Genomic DNA, 24,310 nt, shown 5'->3' with positions numbered 1-24,310 from the left:
ACACATACACACACACACATAAACAACACGCACACACACACATGCAAGCACACACACATACACACACACACACTCACACTCACACACACACACACACACACATACACACACACACATAAACAACACGCACACACACACACATGCAAGCACACACACATACACACACACACACTCACACTCACACACACACACACACACTCATACACACAAAGAGTCATAGAAGATATTTTGATAATCATAAATTTTTCCTCAGCAGAAATATTTTAATAAGATTCAGTGTAAATATAATGGAATAATCTTTAACATCATGTTTGTTATGAAGTAACCAATAAAAACACTAGACTGCATTAAATAAAGCTTTGCAGTTACAGTCTGTACAGATGTTGAACGGACAATGTAGTCCCCTACATGAATATTACAGCAGTTTCGGAAAAATAAAGAAGTAAACATTAAGAAATAAATAAATAAGAATTCTCCAACAAATAGGCATTTGTTTTCAGTTTACAAATTTGTGCTGAAGTCAGTAAAATATTCTGCTGACTGTTCTGTGTTAATCGTGGATCATCTCCATCCAATCACAAAAGGTGTCATTTAAAAGGTGACACCCACAATTATTGTAATATCAATCTGATTGGTTCCTGAATTTACGATTAGATTTTCGGCGGGGTTGGGTTGTGGAGGGTGAACAATATCATTGATTGAGAATCACACGTCAACAATTTTCAGTTACGATCCCGAAGCGAGAAGCTCACACTTATAAACTCCAGCTTACATCAACTTCAATCTGATCAACTTCAGATTTATCATTAAACCAAAACGAAATAACAGGCTTCACGGACGACCGAAAACCGCAATGGAAATCGCTAAGGTGTGGCGGATCATTTCGCAGCGGTTTTCCGTTTCTTCTTTCATAACTTTTGGACTGTGTCTCGTGTTGACCATCACGATTCTTCATTTCGATGCAAGGACCAGAGAGATAGAAGAGAAATCAACCGCAGTAAGTACAGGACACCTGAAGTTTCTATATTTTAGTTGCAAGAAATGTATACGTATATCCATCCATCCATCCATGCATCCATCCATTCATCTATCGATCCATCGATCCATACATACATGTATAGACACACGTATATATATGTATGGTTTTATATATAAATATATATGTGTGTGTGTGTGTGCGTGTGTGTATGTGTGTATATATACATGTTTATATATGTGTAAATGTATCTATGTATATATATATATATATTCATACACACACAAACAAACATACATCATCTCTACACATTCCCTTCTCTCTTTTCGGTTCTCTCTCCCTTTTTATCCTCTTAATCCGTTTTATCCTCTTAATCCTTTTTATCCTTTCTGTCGAAAAGCGTGCAGTCGAAAGACAAAAAACTCTTAATGCACTTGCTTGTGGTTTCTACACCTGTCCTTGTCTTTTGTTTTCTGTAATCTATCTATCTATTTATCCATCGAGCTATGTATCTATTTATCTCTCTCTCTCTCTTTCTATCTATCTATCTATCTATCTATCTATCTATCTATCTATCTATCTATCTATCTATCTATCTATCTATCTATCTATCTATCTATCTATCCATCCATCCATCCATCCATCCATCCATCCATCCATCCATCCATCCATCCATCCATCCATCCATCTATCTATCTATCTATCTATCTATCTATCTATCTATCTATCTATCTATCAATCTATCTATCTATCTATCTATCTATCTATCTATCTATCTATCTATCTATCTACTAACGCATTATTTCAGCTTCTGTTTACCAAATCTACTCAGATTACATTGGTTGGTCTGCGGCTAAAGTAGAAGGGTTCCATTTAGGACAGAAGATTCTTACATTGCAGCAAGGCCTGCGCCTAAAAAATTGTTCCTATTCCGGTAATCGAACCCTGACCGACTGAACGAGAGCTAGGAATTATATGTGTGTACATATAACATGTAGACACATAATTCTGAAACGTTTCGCCCAGTATAGGCCCAGGGTATATATAACTTATAGCACCACCTGATGAAGCCTTTTAGATTTTGATTTACATCTCAGTCATATGTGAAACCCCGTGGCCCACTCTAGCAGAGACTTTTATTGTTGGAGACATATCCGGGTGATGGAGGTTGTTCCAGGATTTTTGGGGAGAAATTTGTCCTGAGAACCTTTGAATTTTATGGGATCTGTTTTCGCTTTAAAATGTTGTGCTATAATATTAAAAAGAGCTGGACCGGTTGAGGTAAAGTAGTCGTGTCATATATATATATATATATATATATATATATATATGTTAGTTAGTTAGTTAATTTGACTCAAAAGCAAATAGCAAGGCCATGTAGGGGGACATGGAGTTAAGTACAGGGTGGTGTTCATGTAAAGAGTTCAGGCCACTTGAGGTCCAGGGAGGCTTTGAACAAAGCGGTCGTCGGCATCTTCACCATCTCGTCTGGCAGCTTGTTCCACAGATCCGCAACCCGGACGGAGAAAGCTCCTCTCCTTCGATTGAGATGAAATCGTCGCAGGTAGAGCTTTTCGGAATGACCCCGCAGCCGACGCTCTGGAGCAGGAGTGAAGAACAGCTCTTTCGAGAGTTTACACTTTCCGCTTATGATGTTGTGGGCGAGAATGAGATCACCCCGGCGGCGGCGTTTTTCAAGAGAATAAAGGTCGAGCGTCCTCAGCCTTTCTTCGTAGGACAAATTTTTGAGACCATGAACCATGCGGGTAGCCAGCTTCTGGACTCTTTCGAGATACTGTACGTCTTTGAGGTGATAAGAAGAGGCTTGAATCCCATACTCCAATATGGGTCTCACCAGCGTGACATAGAGTGGTAGGAATATGGCTGCTGTGAGCATTCCGAATGACCGTCGAATCAAGAACAGAATTCCGCGTGCTTTGTTGGCAGCATGGACGCACTGGGCCGAAGGCGAAAAGGAGGAATCCACCAAGATACCCAGGTCCTTTACCTGATCGGTCCTCTCCAGCAGCAGACGACCCGGCTCGAAATCAAGTTGAGTTGCAGGAGTAGAGCCGACAGGCAGATGACAGCACTTTGACACGTTCAGACACAGGTCCCAATCGTTAGACCACTTCCAAATTTGGTGGAGGCATCGACGAAGATCCTCTATATTACCGCGAGGGGCGACCAGTTTGATATCGTCGGCAAATAGAAGGGTATGTTGCGTGAGGTCGTCGGGCAAGTCATTTATGAAGACTAAGAACAACAAGGGTCCAAGCACTGAACCTTGAGGCACGCCACTACTCGCACTGGAGACGTCGGACCGCGAACCATTAACTTGGACTTGGAAGGAGCGATCTGAGAGGAAGGCACCAACCCATCGTACAATATCCGGATGGAAACTATATGCTTGAAGCTTGACAAGTAATAGGCGGTGGTTTACCGAGTCAAAAGCTTTGGCAAAGTCCAATAAAACGATGTCAACAGCATCACTATCATCGAGGATGCGCGTCACCAATTCTTCCATTACTAGTAAGTTGGTCAAGCATGATCTCTTCGGCACGAAGCCGTGTTGGGAATCAGTGATCGAGGCTGTGCTTAGGAGGTGGAGCATCATACTTTTCTTAAGGATGGTTTCGAACATCTTGCTGATTATTGATGTAAGGGAAACCGGTCGGTAGTTAAGCGGGTCTTCGCGGCTCCCTTTCTTGAAAATTGGGCAGATTATCGCTGTTCTCCAGTCTGCAGGTATAACACCCGTCGCCAATGACATATTGAATAGTCGTGTTAAGGGCTCGCAGATGACCGGAGCCAACGCTTTGATAACCCGTGGGTGTATGCCGTCAGGGCCGTGACCCTTGTTGACATCGAGGCCTTGAATAACACGTTTGACTTCGTCCCGCGTGATGACCAATCGAAGCATTGGAGGTACCGATCTATCAAATGGAGGGGGTTCACGACCATCACCTTGTTTGAAAATAGTTGAAAAAGCCTCGGCAAATAATTGACTCTGTTGATAAGGGTCCTCAATCGATACGCCTGTTGAGTCTACCAACGTTGCAATCTGGTTGTTCAAGCGGGAATTCCGCTGGACATGGGCAAAGAAGGTTTTTGGATTGCTACTAGCATTTGCCGCGATTTTGTATTCATAACTGAAGCGTTCTTTCTTTTCAATTTTCACGGCTCGGTCTCGTTGAGTTTTGTACACCTCAAAAGCTGCAGTCGAATCCAGATTTTTGAATTCAGCCCAAGCAATATCTCTGAGTCGACGTTCTCGTTTAACCTTCTTCTATACATATGTATACATATGTATATATATATACATACATACATACATACTTACATATGTATATATATATATATATATATATATATATATATATATATATATATATATATATGTGTGTGTGTGTGGTATATATATATATATGTAATATATATATTTATATTTATACATGTATTTATGTATATATACATGTATACATATGTATATATATATGTATATATATATATATAATATATATATATATATATATATATATATAATATATACATATATATATACATATACATACATACATATGTATACACATAAATATATGTCTCGTATATATATATACTGACATGTTTATGGATCGATGCTTTTTACTGTTTAGAGAGATAGATAGTTAGAACTATCGATAAATATAAGCATATATATATATATATATTATATATATATATATATATATATATATATATATATATATATATATATATATATACTATGTGTAGATAGGTAGACAGACTGACTGAGGTTTTGATAGAAAGATAGATATATAGATAGATGCATACACACATACATACATACATACATACATACATACATACATACATACATACGTACATACATAGGCAGATTGATTGATTTGATAGTTTCATTCACGTTATATATTTTGCTTCGAAATTTTGGCTCGTGGTCATAAATGTCAGGAAGTTGTAGTTCGATTCCTTACAGGCCAGTGATGAACAGGTTCTGAATTCATGGACCTCGAAAGGATAAAGACAAGGCGCGACTACGCGGAATTTGATCATTATCTTGAAATATTCAGTATTGTAGATGACAATTATAAAAGCCCCCAGAAAGGTTGTGCGATAGATAGTGTTGCAAAATAGAAAGCAATGAATTTGTCAATTACTATACGTAGCAAAGACATAGGATTGCAAAAATGTAAGTTAGTTAACAAGTCAATAATGAATTGTGTTCCATGTTGTAAGATAGAGATTGACATTTCTTGCTGAAATATTTTACATAGAAAGGCCTTAAATATGTACGTCTGCCGCTTTCGTGTGCATACATAAATGAACATGTATGAATGCATCGCTTCATGTGTATATTCGAATGTGCTTATATATATACACACACACACGCACACATATATGTGTATGTATTTATTTCTGGATGTATTTTTTCCTCGCTAGATTCAGCTCGGAGCTGCGTCCATGATGATGCACCATACATACATACATACATACATACTTACATACATACATAATACATACATACATACATACATCCATCCATCCATCCATACATACATACATACAAATATATATACATACATACATACTTACATACATATATACATACATACATACATATATAGATGTACCCATACAGACACACAGACACAATGACACACGCATACACACACAGAGATGCACAGAAATATAGATACATACACTATGGTCTGTTTCTTCGGATGAAGTTTTCGTGCTTAATTGCCGAAGAATTCCTGGGATGATTTGTTTCCAGAGCACCCTCCGTCAAATTAATGAACAGGTCCAGAAATGTGCCATACAATCAGTTGTCGATATATATGCAGTGCAATATAAATAGTTTTGCTCAAGAACGTACAACCCTTTGTTCGTGAGTTTAAAACCTGAAGCACTAAACCACGTTTAAATATTTTAGCGTATATAAATATATGCATCTATCCCTATAAGGCAGACTTACATAAACGGACAAACACGCATTCACATGCGGAAAGATACACACAAACGCATATATATCGGATTGTTGGACCGCTGAATTCCGCACAGATCTTTTTCCGTGAAATTAAATATCTTTTCCATTGAAAGAAAAATAAAAGTCTCCAAAACCGTGTATCTCTCACTATACACCAACATGCACGAAGAATGTAGCAAATACATTTGGGAAAACAGTTGTTCCAGTTTGTAAATCTACAAGTAGAAGGGTAGATATCCCAGTATTAATTGATTTCGCTTTCTGTGTCGAATTGGCACCTGAAGCTCATCAGCAAGTCTTACTACGTAAATTATTTTTAAAAATGTATTTAACTTTTCGTGCTCGTTTGTTCAGCTGAAGGCACCGTCACATCCGAACGAACATTAGCGAGCAAGTATAAATTCTATATTCAAATAAGTTATCATTATCTTAAAAAACTATTGATAAAATGGCCAACGAACATAATCGAAATATAAAAAATATATATGAAAAGTCAGGGTACAGTAAGTAACTATTTGATTGAAAGAAGAATGAAATTCCAAAACCACGTATCTCTCAATATATGTAAACACGCACGAAGAATGGTGCAAATACTCTAAGAATTTTCAATTTATGTTTGTTCGCCATTGTTTATTTCGGAAGTCTCGGGTCTTCGACTGAAGAAAGGTACAGGGAAAGGTAAATATATTTTTAAAAGTAGACTACGTAGAAAGCGAAATGAATTGGTTCTGGGATATCTACCCACCTGTTTGTAGATTTACAAACTGGAAGATTAGTTTTTCTAAATGCATTTGCAACATTCTCCGAGCGTGTTTTCGTTCGTTAGGCTTAATTAACTCTCATTGTGATGGGTTTGCTTTTGCCATATAAAAGCATGAAAGAAAGGACTACCCGATGCACAGAGGAGGTAGGAATGCGGTAAGCCACCAAGATGTAACACAACGATGAAAATTTGGTGGAATTAACCATGAAGTTGTCTCCCACATCTTCAAAAGAAGCTGTCCAAAAGTGCCATTATTGTATTGCTTAGCTTTAAATTCTAAACATTGATGAATTTTCAGAAAATATACTTCTATGTTGTTATTTCTATTTTTTTTACAGAACCGTTTCCTTTTCAAGAAATCTCTGGATTACAAAGCTATTCACACGCCCAATAAGAACTAATTTTATATCGTGCAAGGTAAAAACGTAAAAGAAATGTCCGGGGCCGGAATAAATATTATAAAATATTCTGTTTCAATCTCTTTTAGCTAAATTCATTTAAATGTGTCTCCTCACCTACTGGCTTCTAATTTTTTTCGGGTTCCATTCATTTTTCATTTCTTACCCTATCTGCTCAAAGAAATACAAAACTTTAAGTTGGATGCCTAAATGGAATTTGAAAATGTAACCCTCTTATGCTATGGTATTAACTATGTTTATATGAGTTTATGTGCAGGACCACGTCAATAAATGAAAGCCACTTTGTGTACATGTAGGTCTATAATCTGGAAAAAAGTATGTAAGAAATATTTTCAGTTCAGATCTAATGTTAGTGTAAGCAATAAGAAATTGTAGGGTTTACCCTATGTTGTAGTAAGAAACAGAATCAATAAAACCATCCACATATTGTTGTTGCTCAGTAATTCTGCGAGTCTGGTGGTTGTAGAGAAACCAGGCACCTGTCTTTGAGTGCCATTCCAGAGGGAAGCAATTGTTATTAAGATTACCGGTTAGGTTCACAAGCGTAACCAATCTGAGCCGATGGGTATTATCTGCCCATCTCTTTTCTGGTCTATCCCCAGATCCCTCGCCGGCCGATCCAGTTTGAAGAATTCGTTTCTGTTTCTTTTCTGTGGGTTTGAAATCGCATGTCCGTAGTACTGGAGCTGTCATCTCTCAATGCAGAGCATCAGAAGTTCGAACTGGAGACATTTGCTGATCTCTGATTAACCATCGCAGTCGAATAACGTTGCTCAAGAGATCCCTTGCAATTCGCATAATTTCGGTCGTAGTATTTCAGTCACGAAATTTTAACTTCAACACCAATAGTTAATGTCTTTTACCTTCGTGTTCCGTAGTGTCTCTGGTTTAGTGTTCTGTACATTTGCAGGTCCTATACTTAAGAATATTCTAGAAATAGTTTTAAAGGCAACACTTCTTTCATTATAATTAATGATATTCACCTTTCTAATTTAAAAAATGATATTATACTAAATAGCTTTTAAATACAGATATTTAAAGACAAATGTTAAATTCTCTTTGCACCTAAAATTAAAAATCAATTAATAGCAGCATATCTGTTACAAATAAATACATTTCTACAGAATTTTTATTTTGAAATAATGTTATATTCTATTTAAATCATTAAACAATTAGTTGTAATGAGTTAAATTTGTATTTCAATATGCTTTTTATATGTATATATTCTAATGCATAAAAGCAATTAATAAAAATATGAAATCGCAAAAATTAATTTCATTACTATTAAATAATTTTAGACAGGCTTTTCCTAAACATATTTTTCTCATTGAACGATTTCATTCCACTTCAAATAATATATTCCTTCTCTGAAAAAAAAAAAAAAAATTTAATTTCTTAAAATTATCACCTGTACCCTTTCGTTACTTACAGCCACATAGATGATTTTCAAGCTAATATTTTTGACAAAGCTTTCATCATAAGATACGTTTCATAGAGCTCTATTACCACGATACGGAAAGAAGCGGCTTCCAGCCCGTACAGAGAATCTATTTAAGCGCTGTCTACATTCAAACTAAGTGATCAATGGAATCAGATTATGCATATCATAACACTAAATATCTTAAAATAACAAAAATATTTTAATTTGTAACAATGTTTATTTTTCTTGATTCCTTAAATCCACACCACTTTTGTAACACATTTTCTTGGCAAGTTTTCACCATAAATTCCATCCCATATAGCACTTCCATTTGAACGTAGCTACTGTACGGTCTTCTTTAACAATAGCTGAGATGTTCTGATGAAAAATCAACTTTTCTGGTTACTTACCACTTTCTTCGTCACTTAAGTACTTACAACTTTTTCCAAACTAATAATCTTCACCAAAAGTTCCTTCGATATGAACACATTTCTTTAAACCTAATTATATACATTCCTTTAAAACTAACCAATGTATGTTGATTCAAATTGAAATTTTCGCCTTACCCTCCATTTCTGATCTAGCCTTTTATTTAACTTTTGATCTAGCCTTTTATTTGATTTTTGATCTTGCCTTTTAGTTGATGCTCCAACCTTGAATTAATTTATCTCTGTTTCAATCTCTCTTAGCTAAATTCATATAAATGTGTCTCCTCACCTATTGGCTTCCAATTTTTTTGTTTTTCATTTCTTACACAATCTGCTCAACGAAATACACAACTTTAAGTTGGATGCCTCAATGAATTTGAAAATGTAATCCTCTTATGCTATGATATTAACTATGTTTATATGAGTTTATATGCAGGACCACGTCAATAAATAAAAGCAATTTTGTGTACATCTAAGACTATAATCTGGAAAAAAGTATGTAAGATATATTTTCAGTTCAGATCTAATGTTAGTGTAAGCAATAAGAAATTGTAGGGTTTACCCTATGTTGTAGTAAGAAACAGAATCAATAAAACCATCCACATATTGTTGTTGCTCAGTAACTCTGCGAGTCTGGTGGTTGTAGAGAAATCATGCACCTGTCTTTGACTGCCATTCCAGAGGGAAGTAATTGTTATTAAGATTTTCTAGCCTTTTATTTAATTTTTGGTTTGCCTTTTATTTGATGCTCCAACCGTGAATTAATTTATCTTAAAAAATTTAGCTCAAGACTCGATCATCATTGCTAAAAAACCGCATTCAATTCGGCTGAGAAGTGAATTAGTGATGAATCATGCAAATCTTTACCAGTAACTAAAAGTATACATTCACCCCCAGGCGTGGGGGACTATTTCTCGGGATCAGCTTTACGTTCAGAGGAAAAAGAATTTACAACCCTTTGTTTGTTTGTTTGTTTTTTAATTTCTTTCTTTCATTCTTTCTTTCTTTCTTTCTTTCTTTTTCATTCATTCATTCATTCTATCTTTCTTTTTCTTTCTTCCTCTCTTTCTTTCTTTCTTTCTTTCTTTCTTAACTCTTTAAATCCTCTATCAAGTTCCCATCTACCCTTCCTTCCATCTGTCCTTCCTTCCTTCCTTCCTTCCTTCCTTCCTTCTTTCCTTCCTTCCTATCTTCTAATCCTTGTCTCCCCAATTCATTAATTCCCAGCCAAGAAATTCTCTCCCACATGGTTCACCAATTATTTTCTTTTAAACTACATTGTTTCCTTCGCAATTTCGCAGGACCCGGTCCTGGATCCCTGTATACCCGGTGGGGTAGAACAAAATGTCCACGTAATTCCAGTCTGGTATACGATGGTTAGTATATTTTGTTTCTAATCTCTCTCTATTTCTTTGTTTCTCTCTCTTTCTCTTCCTCTCTCCCTCTCCCTCCTTCTTTCTGATCTACACAAACGTTTGTCCTATTATAGTATATCACGTTTTAAACGGCGATTATAGATTCTCTTGAGATTACACAAAACTACTTTCTCCGTTGAATTTATTTGCTCATAGCCGAAGTATAAATGCCGTCAAGAATGATCACACGAACAGGATATCATCGAAATTACCCCCATGAACCAAACCACAGAATATAGTTACCCAAGGACTGTATGCATTCTCTACGCACCATTCCACCACTTAATCTCGCTAGTGCCTCATGGTTAGGCAATTCTGAGCTTTCCACTCAGAAGACACTATTTTCCACCTCTTCCTCATCAACTTTTCTTTCTTTAAACGAGATTTGTTTTTGCTTTAAAATACGATGGAACAGATTTTACCTCTCTATAACCGAACCCTTAACGGTTTCCTTAATGGTTTCCCAATTCAGCCTAAACTGAACCTTACAATCCTTTCTCCACTCACTTTCCTTAAGACGTAAAATAACCCCAGTGATGCAGCAAATAAAGCCAACGTGACCATAACGTGTATCTTCACGTGACCTGTCCACGACTAGCGAAGAGTTTCAGCTACGCTGTGCATGATGTTCCGTTAAATAACTTTTAACTACCCATCGACTAACAATACTCTGCACCTCACCGGGTTCTTCTATTTTATATTGGTTAAAAATTCCTTGTATCGTTCTTCTATTTTATCTCCGTTAAAATTTGAACAAAATCGTCTTTTCCATTTTAGAGGAAATGCGTGACGTAACGGCCTTCCCTTCGCACTCTTTTGACATCTGCACACAACCATCTACAACCATGTATCTAGACATATTCATAAATATTACCTACACAAACCCGTTGGCGTACACCTACAACATATATACATATAAATCATAGACACGTAGAGTTCTTAACTCAGACACAAACATTCATTGAGCAACACAGCTTACACTCGCATCGATACTAGTTTGTATACACAAAACCTACACACGTAAACATAGTGAATGTTCAAACACATAGACGCACGCACACGCGCACACACATAGACACAAAGACACACACACACATAAACTCAATCACACACATCGACACACACAGTCGTATGTGTGTGTATATATAATCGCCAATTTAAAATTGAAAGTTCCTTTTCAAGGATTTCTTTTAATCCACGTCTTTCTTATTTCACTTTACTTAATATTTTATTTATTTGATATGTTCTTACCAATTCTAGGTGTGGTTGGTGGATCATTTTATAACGAAACAGGCGGCGGAAGTAATCTCTTATGTCTACCTAACGACCCCATTTGGGCCAATTACACTGAAGTATATACAGGTGGAGCTCACATATATAGCAGTGAATATAAAATATTTTCCCAAGAGAAAAAAATCTTTTCTTTTGCTAACTCTGAATCAATTGATAATCACAACGTTCCGTGTGCTGTCTGTTTGACACGACAACCTGCTGTTGTTATGATGTTACCAGCCAGGACACAGTGTTACGCTGGTTGGAGAGCTGAATATTCAGGATATTTGATGACCGAACATTATAAGAATAAGGGCAGACATGAATATGTGTGTGTGGATTATGCACCAGAAGCTGATCCAGCGGGTTACAGAAACGAAGGTGGAGCTTTATTATATTTTGTGGAGGGAGTTTGTGGTTCATTACCATGTCCACCGTATGTCTATGGTCGCCAATTAACCTGCGTTGTGTGCAGTAAATATTGAAGGGAATATAGTTGAATTTGCTTCTCTATGAAAACTTATGTTAACCAATTACAAGACATAATATAATATCATAAAACAATATAGACATTTTAAATTCTGTTTGATAATATTTTATCGAAGTTATATAAATCGTTAAAATACTCTGCGCTACTAGTTAACAGAAAAATATTATAATGGAGAGAAAATCGGCGCCAGAGAATGTGAGAATTATGCTTATAGAACAATGCAAAGCTGAGTGAATAATTCTAGATAAACATTGTATAAGGATCAGTTCATAAAACTAAAATGTGGAAATAAAATTGTATTTCGTTTAACTGTATTTTGTGTTCTGTCTTAAATATCAATAAACCCCACTTGAAGTAATATCATAGAAATATATGATGGTTCCATCATTTTTGAGAGGAATGTAAGTAGTAATCCTCTCACCACCTATTTTGTTTTTACCTGTACCTATACAAACTCGTGACCCCGCCACAAGATTAGTTGACATCCACATAACCGGAACACGTAACCCTCACACCTTGCACCATTTCCTAAACACTGATGCACAACAATCAGGAATGGAATCACGAGCGAGTATCGAATACCAATAATTCTCTCCCTGAAAAGCAGAAAAATGGTAAATTGGAGCAAAGATTTGCTTTACAACACTTACCACATACATAGAAAGCAGAGTAAAGACAGCAAAAGGACGTAGAAACATAATGAGGCTAAGCAAAGTTACTCTGTGTAAACTGTGTGATATGTTGAGACTGTTACAGCACATCCAATAAGAAACATCACTATGTGTTAGTGTAGAATATTCCTTAGATTAAAGAGAAGAAGATGGATATTTGGGAGACACAACGTCTTTCATGCAAGTAATTGAGTGCCATAAGCTTGCCATTAAGAAAATGCATGTATTTAGACATTTATAATAAGAATCAACTTTAAAGGTATACATGTGTGTGTGCTTAACCCAATGAACCTTTTGGGAAATCGGACAGCCAGGGACAAGGCCTTCAATGCAATCAAGAATGGAAGCTACAGGACGATAAAAAATCATGTCAAAGGACAAATTCCTTCAGTTGAGTCATCGTTCATTGAACAACTTGGAGCGAAAGACTCTTGATCGATGGGATTGAAGGATTACGAATTGTTGTTAGAACATCTTTCAATAAGGTGAAGTCGTATAAAAAATAATCCTGCAGTGGAATTGGTTTTCTGGTTGTCTCCAATTCGTTTGTCCCACTGGTGTTAGTACAGCAGGACGGTTTATCCACTCAAAGCAAATTTACATTCAGGATCATCTTGGATCCTTGGAACGGTACATGAAGGGCAATGGAAAATTAATGAATGATTGAAGCTTTAAAAGGTGGGAGGTTATAATTGTTAAGTCATATGTGGCGTGTAGGGATTTTGGTTGCTTCATCTTGTATGATAATGGTGGTATTTAGCAGCATCCCGAGTGACTGGGCAGCACATTTCAGTCATTGAAATCATTGCTCACCTTCTGGTGAATGGGTGCGAGAAAAGGTGGTTTAAAGAAAGTTTGAGACTACCAAAGAGGTCAGCACTCCGAGTCTATTTGCTGTTCACTCATGCGGGGATAATACCCAAATCCGACTTAAATCATTGACTGTCATGTGACCGAAGGTGGAGGAACTGGCTATAGTAAACAGGAAGTAAATGAACAGTGAGTGACAGTTGGTGGTGTTAGTTCAACAATCGTTTACGGATCAGTGCATGCTGGGTATCGGACTTACGTTCGACTAGCGCAGAGTGCGTTTTGTGTTGACATATATTTCTGCGATAGGTTACTTTTAGATAGTCACAACCAACAATTTATTTGTTTAATACCATTATACACCAGACGTGTGTAACTAAGTCATAACATTTTTATCGACGAAGTTATTCGAAGCTCATACCGGACCGATTTGTCTCCTCACATGAGAGCTTTACTAGCCTCGGTAATTTAATTACAGCAACAAAACCAGCAAAAGCAATAAAGATAAAGACAACAGCCGTTGGAATTACAGAAACAGCAAAAACAACAATAAAAACAGCAACAACAACAGTTGTTGGAATTTGAGAAGTAACATCAATTGTTAGTACAACTGATACAGAAGAAATGAGAAAATTCATCTGATTCGTTCATCCCTGTCCCTGTCACAAAACTTGATTGGAGGGTTCGCACATAAGCCAGAGGAAGGTACAACCTTCCCTGCTTACTTTAGAAGATATGATAACATTTTTACAGAAGAATGCTGTGCCTGGCAAGACGAGAAAACACTGGACTTTTGTTGAGAAAGCTGTCACCAGCCGAGTATGAGAAATATTGAAATTATATATTATGAAAGAAACTGAGTGAAATCTGTTTTGAAGAAACGGTGAATATTCTATCAAAGATTTTCAACCAAAAATGCTTAATAGCGAATGCGAAAGATTTAAAATTAATGAACCAACATCAGATATGTTTAAATGCTTAATTTATTTTCTCTCAAGGTTTAAGTGCCAAGAAAGTTGCAGGAATTCGAAACAGAATATTGACTAAATTATTGCAGGATGAGAAGCAAACACGACAAGAAATATCTGAGGAATACCAGAGAATGCACGATATGGAAGCAACTGAAGGAAGGAACTGCTCCCATATACAGTCGGTACGACCGAAATTAAGAATGAAAAACGGACAAATAAACAATATTTTGGATGTGGAGAATTACACTAGATTCGTCTGTTTTGCTACATCCCAACAAATGATGGATGCGTTGCTTGCAGAATGTGATTTCGCGATGACCTGTCTGGATGATATAGTAATGAAAATCGAATCCTGTGATCAGCATTTCGAACATGTAAAATGTGTTTTTGAAACTAAAATATTACGGTTTCAAACTGGCTGAGGAGAAAAGCGAAATTTACTTACCTAAAATTATGTAATTAGGACAAATTATTGATAAGAATTGTGGTCGACCAGATCCGTCGAGCGTAGAAATGATAAAAAATATGCCCCTCCGACAAACATATCTTCTTTACAAGCTGTCTCGGGATTTGCCAAAGATTATCAGATTCATATGGCAAATATGCACCAGGTAGGAGCTCCACAAAGTAATTTACTAAAAAAAGATAAAAAAGTGGAATTCATCTTAAAAATTATCAGAAGGGGTTCGAAGAAAAGAAAAGGGTTAACGTCAGATTTGTCTTTGGTATATTTCGATCCTGCATTGGAGATTATATTAGCTTCAGATGCCAGTGAGTACAGTATCGGATCAGTAATTCTACGTAAAGACGACGATGGATTATTTTCGCCGTAAAAATATTTCACAGATTCTTTCACGGTAGAAGTTTTAGATAACAAACTGACCATCGTCTGTTAGTATCTATACATGGGTCAAGGCAGCGAGCTGGCAGAACTGTTAGCACACTGGACGAAATGCTTGGTGGTATTTCGCCTGTTGCTTCGTTCTGAGTTCAAATTCCGCCGAGGTCGACTTTGCCTTTCATCCTTTCGGGGTCGATAAATTAAGTACCAGTTACGCACTTGGGTCAATATAATCGACTGAATCCCCTCGTCTGTCCTTGTTTGTCCTCTTTGTGTTTAGCCCCTTGTGGGTAGTAAAAAAGTAGATATTTCGCCCGACGCTTTCTTCTGAGTTAAAATTCCGCCGAGGTCGACATCGACTTTCATCCTTTCGGGGTTGATAGATTAAGTACCAGTTGAACGCTGGTGTCGGTGTAGTCGGCTCATCTGCATTTTCTCCAAGCTGCCCTTGTGGCTAAAATTTGAAATGATAACGTATATATTGGTCGAGGAATGGAATCCTTACCCACACTGCAATTAGTTTGCAACGCTAGGGTACAATAATACTAAATTACAATTTTGTGATGGAGTTAAACGATCTAAGAAATTAGGAGTCGCTGATTGTTTATCAAGACTGGTAGGAAAATGTCTTGAACCGTTTGCGGTTTCCCTGACTGCAGCGTTACGAGCAGAAAAAATGTTAAAATATTTTATCTAATGTTGTGCGAGAATTACTAATTACATTAGAAGAGAACAAACTAAAAGCAAAAAATGAACTTATTAAATAAAATGTAAGGAATTCTGAATCCTGTAAATAAAAATAAAATTACGCGTTTGGCAGAATGCAACAGGAATTCGAACCAATACTGAGTTTGTGACAATTTGCGAATGTCAACACAAAAATATCGAAGAACAGGTCACACTACAGAAATGAATGCTAAAAGAATTTCACATTGTTCATCCGGAGATTTCAAGAATGAAGTCGTTGTTGAGAAGCTATGTGTAAACCATTCGTGGTAATTACACATTCAATTTCCAGAAAAACTAAGCGAACAAAATTAATCAATATTGATAGTAAATGCAACAGATATTAAACTGCGAGCAGAGTTTAAATCTAGAAAAGGGGAAATGTTATGGGAGAATCCTGATTCCCATCACGTGATTGAAGGTGGACTAAACGAATGCAATGAACAGGAACTGAGTGATTAGTCATCGGTAGTTGACGGTGTTAAGGCGGCAAGCTGGCAGAAACGTTAGCATGCTGGGCGAAATGCTTAGTGATATATTTCGTCTGCTGTTACGTTCTGAGTTCAAATTCCGCCGTGGTCGACTTTGCCTTTCATCCTTTCGGGGTCGATAAATTAAGTACCAGTTACGCACTGGGGTCGATGTAATCGACTTAATACCTATGTCTGTCCTTGTTTGTCCCCTCTGTGTTTAGCCCCAAGTGGGTAGTAAAGAAATAGGTAGTTGACGGTGTTAGTTCGATCGTATTGTCTTAGCGTGTTAGTTCGACGTGCGTTGGTTTAACAGTCGTTTATTGAACAGTGAATGCTGAGAATCGTAGCTACGTTCGAGTGGCACAGAGTGCGTTCTGTTTTAACAGATATTTTTGCAATAGGTTTTTTGGAACTTAGTAGATGGTGCTGTTAGAATTATGGAATTCACCCAGAAATAGATTTTATCAAAACGTAATGGAGGTCGTCCAGTTGTAACACAGATTTGAAAAATGTGATCCCTGACGGTTGAAAATAGAAATAAAAATATGCGTTTGGCAGAACGCAACACGGATTCCGGGTTTGTGACAACGTCCGACTGTACCCACAAAAAATCGAAATGAATGCTACCACAGAAATGAATGCTAAAAGAATTTCACAGTGTTCATCCATGGATTTCGAGAATGAAATCGTTGTTGAGAAGGTATGTGTATTGGCCAACAATGGATTGAGAGTTTGAAGAACTTGTGAAAGCAAGCAGAGTGCTCTGTCTGCAAAAGCACTTACAACAAGATGGCAGCCACGGCCAGAATCAGATATTACATGGTTCGCACTGCATGTTGATTTTGCTGGTCCATTTAACGGTTCACATTGTTTTGTGTTAGACAGACTTCCTAAGCGGCCTGAAGTGTAAAAACGGACATCTTGGGTTACAGAAATATTTTCTACGAATTATTTGTCAGAAATGGTATTCCTGATAGACTTGTGTCAGATTATGGAACACGGTTTACTGCAAACGAGTTCAAAAAATTCTGTAAAATCTCTATTAAACGTGTGACCACTTCGCCGTTTCATCCAATGTGAATTGGACAGGTGAAGCGTTTTGTCGATACAATTATGATGGCTTTATAAAAACGAAACAACTCCTGGCTATTCTGCCACTTCACAGATGGAATCTGAGAACATTACTTTGGATCTGTCAGTAGATATCTTCATTAAACCGCGCCAGCCTTCAGTTTCCGTCTTCCAAATTCACTCACAAGGCGTTGGTCGGCCCCAGGCAATAGAAGAAACACTTGCCCAAGGTGCAATGGAGAGGGACTAAACTCGGAATCATGTCAATTTATTACGGCCGTGTCCAACGACTTCTTTAATTGATTGATGAAAATATTACACCATTGTAAAGAAAACGTTTTTGACAGATGAATTCATGAAAGTTAAAATCGTGAATTCATCTGACGAAAACAATTGCTTTACAGTGATGTAATGTGTTTATTAATCAATTGAAGGAGTCGTAGGAAACGGCCGTAATGGATTGACACCTGTACCTCTCCTGTTACTCATTTATATTTTATTCACCAGTCCTGGAATCTGCTCTTCGTAAACATTATGGACCACATTTATATATAATGTACATGTCTGAATAGCTCAAGAGCGGATTTCTTCACTCAGCTGGGTTTAATTGTCTACATACACTGCAATATATCATTCGGCCGGTTCTAAGGTACAAGTTCGATATTTACTCAGTAGTGTTGTGTGTTTAAATTATACCTACCTAACGAGGTGTCTCAATTTAAGTACCTAATTCAACAGAATTTTATTGATATTTCATATACATATGTGCATACTAAGTACGTGCGTACACAGACACACACATACATAGATACATAAAAACATACATACATAATTGCATATGTATGTATAAATATATATGTATTATATTTATATATATAAGCACACAGACACACACATAAGTATAGATCACTCTCTATCTCCATATATTATAGGTTTAAAACCTCTCATCAGATCTCCATGAATCGAACTTTCTTCAATGCAGTTAATCCTACAACCTCTTTTATATCTACCCCTTTTGATGTTTGGGAATTCTCTGATATTTTTTCGGCTGACGAGTACGAGCCATCTGTATTCACTGCATTTTTTGTAGCTTATTAAAGATGTCCTCGTACGAAACGATCGTACCGAGATTTTAATCCATTCTTGTTGCTTTTTTCCTATATATATATATATATATATATATATATAATATATATATATATGTATGTATTATGTGAAATAGAAAGATGAATAATCTTGTAATAGATTAATCAAAAGTTTAACCGATACCTTAGTAGCAAAAATCACAGCAGTAAACAGCACGGTTGGAGGTACAACCATCTGGCGTTGCAACCGTGCGTTGGTGCGGATAATTGAAATTAAAACATTATTGGTGAATTGAAGAAATGGAGCTGAACGCAGATTGAACAGAAATCGTTTTATTTCATTCTACACGTGTTTCGAAAGGCACAAATTACCAAAATCCGATTGAATAATGGGACCATATTGTGTCTTTCTCTTCAGGAAGAAAAAAGGAAATCCGTTGGAAAAACAAAAACAGAACAGAGGCGGAGCAAAAACAAAAACAAATCGAACTATGCTCCTAAGAGCCCATGGCGAAACTGTTTATCAGTGTATGTTGAGAACCGGTGGCTGAAGAATTCAACGGGTCAGGCATCGGTCAATCATGTGGGTGAGGGTGTATAGATGTTCTTTGTGACCGAGAATAAAGTTCTGACTATTTAAGGAATATTGGATGTTTTATAAGGGGCGAGAAAAAATCTACTTAGAGACGTGTGTGTGTGTATACTGTTCTATATATGTGTGCGTTGGCGTAGGGGTAGAAAACATTTTTTGTGTACGTGTGTGCGTTTGATCGTTCGGCTGTCAGTGGCTACTGCCGTGATAACCGTTGGGTGGCAGAAAGAAAAAAAATATATATATATTATGTTTTATGTGTGTGTGTGTTCATCTAAGCCTGCCTTGTCAAGGAAACCCCCCGCTGTGAAAAAACCAAGCCCCATTTGTCTTACAGGAGTAATTCCCCTTGCAGTGGTTAATCGTAGTAATAATTACTCCTGTAAGACAAACGGGGCTTGGTAATAATTACTCCTGTAAGACAAACGGGGCTTGGTTTTTTCACAGCGGGGGGTTTCCTTGACAAGGCAGGCTTAGATGAACACACACACACATAAAACATAATATATATATATATTTTTTCTTTCTGCCACCCAACGGTTATCACGGCAGTAGCCACTGACAGCCGAACGATCAAACGCACACACGTACACAAAAAATGTATATAATATATATATATTATATATATATATATTATATATATATATATATATATATATATATATTAAGTTTAACAATAAGGATAATCTCTTAATAAGGGATCTTAACAAGAAATTATCGGGTAGCTAGCGTGAAAACCTCATAAAAGAAAAGAATTCGAAAATAATTTTTTTCCTTTGAACAAATTAATTATATCTATATTGTATAGAGGGCATTAATACACATAAATGCCTCACACTAAGAGGGACAAAGTCATTACTACCAAAATTACACTAATCATACCTAAATGCAGTTCTTCAAAGCAAGACATTTAAAAAATGAATTTAGTTCTGTATCACCGTGATTTCACATTCAACTTACGTCTTATGATCCTCAGCAGAACTGATTCTGAACACATCATAAATAAACTACCAACCTTACGTAGCGAAGACGAACAGACATCTATTCACTCCGGCCAAGCACATGGAATGTTTATAATCATATATCCGGTAAATGGCGGGCTTTTACAAACTGCATGTCGGGTAATAAAAAGTATTTCGGAATAAGTTTAACAATTGAGGATAACCTCTTAATAAGGAATCTTAACAAGAAATTATCGGGTAGCTAGCGTGAAAACCTCATAAAAGAAAAGAATTCGAAAATAATTTTTTTCCTTTGAACAAATTAATTATATCTATATTGTATAGAGGGCATTAATACACATAAATGCCTCACACTAAGAGGGACAAAGTCATTACTACCAAAATTACACTAATCATACCTAAATGCAGTTCTTCAAAGCAAGACATTTAAAAAATGAATTTAGTTCTGTATCACCGTGATTTCACATTCAACTTACGTCTTATGATCCTCAGCAGAACTGATTCTGAACACATCATAAATAAACTACCAACCTTACGTAGCGAAGACGAACAGACATCTATTCACTCCGGCCAAGCACATGGAATGTTTATAAATCATATATCCGGTAAATGGCGGGCTTTTACAAACTGCATGTCGGGTAATAAAAAGTATTTCGGAATAAGTTTAACAATTGAGGATAACCTCTTAATAAGGAATCTTAACAAGAAATTATCGGGTAGCTAGCGTGAAAACCTCATAAAAGAAAAGAATTCGAAAATAATTTTTTTCTTTGAACAAATTAATTATATCTATATTGTATAGAGGGCATTATTACGCATAAATGCCTCACACTAAGAGGGACAAAGTCATTACTACCAAAATTATACTAATCATACCTAAATGCAGTTTTTCAAAGCAAGACATTTAAAAAATGAATTTAGTTCTGTATCACCGTGATTCCTTATTAAGAGATTATCCTCAATTGTTAAACTTATTCCGAAATACTTTTCATTACCCGACATGCAGTTCGTAAAAAGCCCGCCATTTACCGGATATATGATTTATAAACATTCCATGTGCTTGGCCGGAGTGAGCAGTTGTCTGTTCGTCAGTTTGAGTTCGGTCGTGTTTTTTTAGGCTCGTAAAATTCGGTAAAAAAAGATCAAAAAGAATTGTTGTTGTTGTTGTGGTATTTTGAACGGCGTTAAAGCGGTTTCGCGTTCCACTGGTTCTGCGCGTAACACTTTTTCTGTTTTGACGGCCGTTTTCGGCCTCTCAAACAGGAGGAAATGGATGACCACTACCTAGTGGAGGAGTCGGAGGAAGAATGGATATTTGAGAGCTTGTCGGAGACATCGAACTCTGAAGACGAGCAAATCGGTGATGTAAATAATGTGGAGACAAAAAACAGGAAAACGTACGCAGGAGTTGCAAAAAAGAAGACGGAACAGGAAAAAGAAATAAACCTAGAAAAATTGCCAGGTTTCCAGAGGTATATGAGGAAGGACAGCGGCGAGGTGGAACTGGAACCACCACCAAAGAGAAAGGAATGGTACAATAAGAGGACCATAATTTACAGGGTGTTCGTGAACGATAGAAAGAAAATAGAGATCGTAAACATGGAATGGATAGAGGAGGCCCTGAGAAGATCGGAGGAGGAAATCATTTTTCTGACTCGAGGATCGAAGTACGGTACTGTAGTGGTGCATTTTAAAAGTGAGACTGCAGCGAGGAAGATGGCGGTAAAGGCGGTGAAGTCAGAAAGGGTAACACTTTTACCTATGTACTTGAATAGAAGGATTACACGAGTAAGGGTGGAGGGAGTGCCACCAAACGTGGAGGCTGAGTGGATTGTGGCGGCTGTGATCAGCGGCCACGAGGAGAAAGTAGATATTCTCCATGCCTCGGTCAAAACCGAGGGCTGGAGAGGCGTAATAGTGGAGCTGAACGTGCAGGCGGAGAGCGAGGTACTGGTGGACCTGGCGGAGAGCATTAAATTGGGAGACGTGATTATGAGAGTGTGGGTGGAGGGCAGAGCTCCACGTTGTTACAAGTGTGACCTGAGGGGCCACATAAGAGCCTTCTGCCCTCCCCCACCAAGAGAAAAGGAAATCGTTGAGGAAACTACAAAAGAGGAGGCCCCAAAAGAAGAAGAAATTAAAGAGAAGCAGACGGAAAGGGAAATGACAGAGGAGGAGGAGATGCAAAAAGAGTGTGAGGAGGGCAGAAAGAAGAGAAAAGGAAAGAAAAGGAAAAACTGTGCGAAGCCCCAACCCACCCCAATACCACCCACACCCTTGGAGACCCATCCTGCCCCCGCAAACAGCAATCCCACCCACTCCCCGCCTACAAGAAAAACGAAAACAGACACACAGAACATACAAAAGCCCCAGTCCTACTTTTTATGTGTTGTGGGGAAGGGGGATACTGAGAACGCAAGAAGGCTTTTTGAAGACGATGTATGGCAGGAGTATGAGGACGGAAGTTATGCGATATTCGATTTTGAACTCATGGGCTCTTTGATGAGCAAGTGCAATGAACTACGTATAAATTGTATATCAGCATTTATGAAGGATGATATGATAGAGAGATATGAGAGAGAAATGAAAGGTGAGGTGAAAAACTTTGGAATCGTGATAGGAAACGGAAAGGTAAGTGATGCTGGCGGAGGGGGCCGTTAGCATCGCTTTCATGTTATCATTTTTTCATTTTAACATTCATTTAATCATAATTTTAATCGCATTGTTTTATGTCTCCCATGTTTTGTAGTGGGTAATAAAGAAATAGAGCAGTTGTCTGTTCGTCAGTTTGAGTTCGGTCGTGTTTTTTACGCTCGTAAAATTCGGTAAAAAAAGATCAAAAAGAATTGTTGTTGTTTTGGAAATTTTGAACGGCGTTAAAGCGGTTTCGCGTTCCGCTGGTTCTGCGCGTTACACTTTTTCTGTCTTGACGGCCGTTTTCGGCCTGTCAAACAGGAGGAAATGGATGACCACTACCTAGTGGAGGAGTCGGAGGAGGAATGGATATTTGAGAGCTTGTCGGAGACGTCGAACTCTGAAGACGAGCAAATCGGTGATGTAAATAATGTGGAGATAAAAAACAGGAAAACGTACGCAGGAGTTGCAAAAAAGAAGACGGAACAGGAAAAAGAAATAAACCTAGAAAAATTGCCAGGTTTCCAGAGGTATATGAGGAAGGACAGCGGCGAGGTGGAACTGGAACCACCACCAAAGAGAAAGGAATGGTACAATAAAAGGACCATAATTTACAGGGTGTTCGCGAACGAAAGAAAGAAAATAGAAATTATAAACATGGAATGGATAGAGGAGGCCCTGAGAAGATCGGAGGAGGAAATCATTTTTCTGACTCGAGGATCGAAGTACGGTACGGTAGTGGTACATTTTAAAAGCGAGACTGCAGTGAGGAAGATGGCGGTGAAGACAGTGAAGTCAGAAAAGGTAACACTTTTACCAATGTACTTGAATAGAAGGATTACACGAGTAAGGGTGGAGGGAGTGCCACCAAACGTTGAGGCTGAGTGGATTGTGGCGGCTGTGATCAGCGGCCACGAGGAGAAAGTGGATATTCTCCATGCCTCGGTCAAGACCGAGGGCTGGAGAGGCGTAACAGTGGAGCTGAACGTGCAGGAGGAGAACGAGGTGCTGGTGGATCTGGCGGAAAGCATTAAATTGGGAGACGTGATTATGAGAGTGTGGGTGGAGGGCAGAGCTCCACGTTGTTACAAGTGTGGCCTGAGGGGCCACATAAGAGCCTTCTGCCCTCCCCCACCAAGAGAAAAGGAAATCGTTGAGGAAGCTCCAAAAGAGGAGGCCCCAAAAGAGGAAGAAATTAAAGAGAAGCAGACGGAAAGGGAAACGACAGAGGAGGAGGAGATGCAAAAAGAGTGTGAGGAGGGCAGAAAGAAGAGAAAAGGAAA

The 24,310-nt window shown here is 37.6% G+C and overlaps 1 protein-coding gene across 2 annotated transcripts in view; it reads left to right on the top strand.

The window, feature by feature from the left end:
• Positions 1-12,505, top strand: part of LOC115221579 (short-chain collagen C4-like) — a 37,933-nt gene extending 25,428 nt beyond the window's left edge. For both annotated transcript variants that reach the window (XM_036510674.1, XM_029791780.2), the window contains exons 3-4: positions 10,316-10,390; positions 11,690-12,505. In XM_036510674.1, coding sequence (XP_036366567.1) covers positions 10,316-10,390; positions 11,690-12,186 — 572 coding nt within the window. In that variant the 3' untranslated portion in view covers positions 12,187-12,505. The remainder of the gene's footprint in view (positions 1-10,315; positions 10,391-11,689) is intronic.
• Positions 12,506-24,310: the final 11,805 nt, after the last annotated feature.

Source organism: Octopus sinensis, linkage group LG18, assembly GCF_006345805.1.
Source record: "Octopus sinensis linkage group LG18, ASM634580v1, whole genome shotgun sequence".
Lineage (NCBI taxonomy): Eukaryota > Metazoa > Mollusca > Cephalopoda > Octopoda > Octopodidae > Octopus > Octopus sinensis.
Note: the sequence above shows the minus strand (reverse complement) of the source record. Positions and strands in the feature narration are given on the sequence as shown.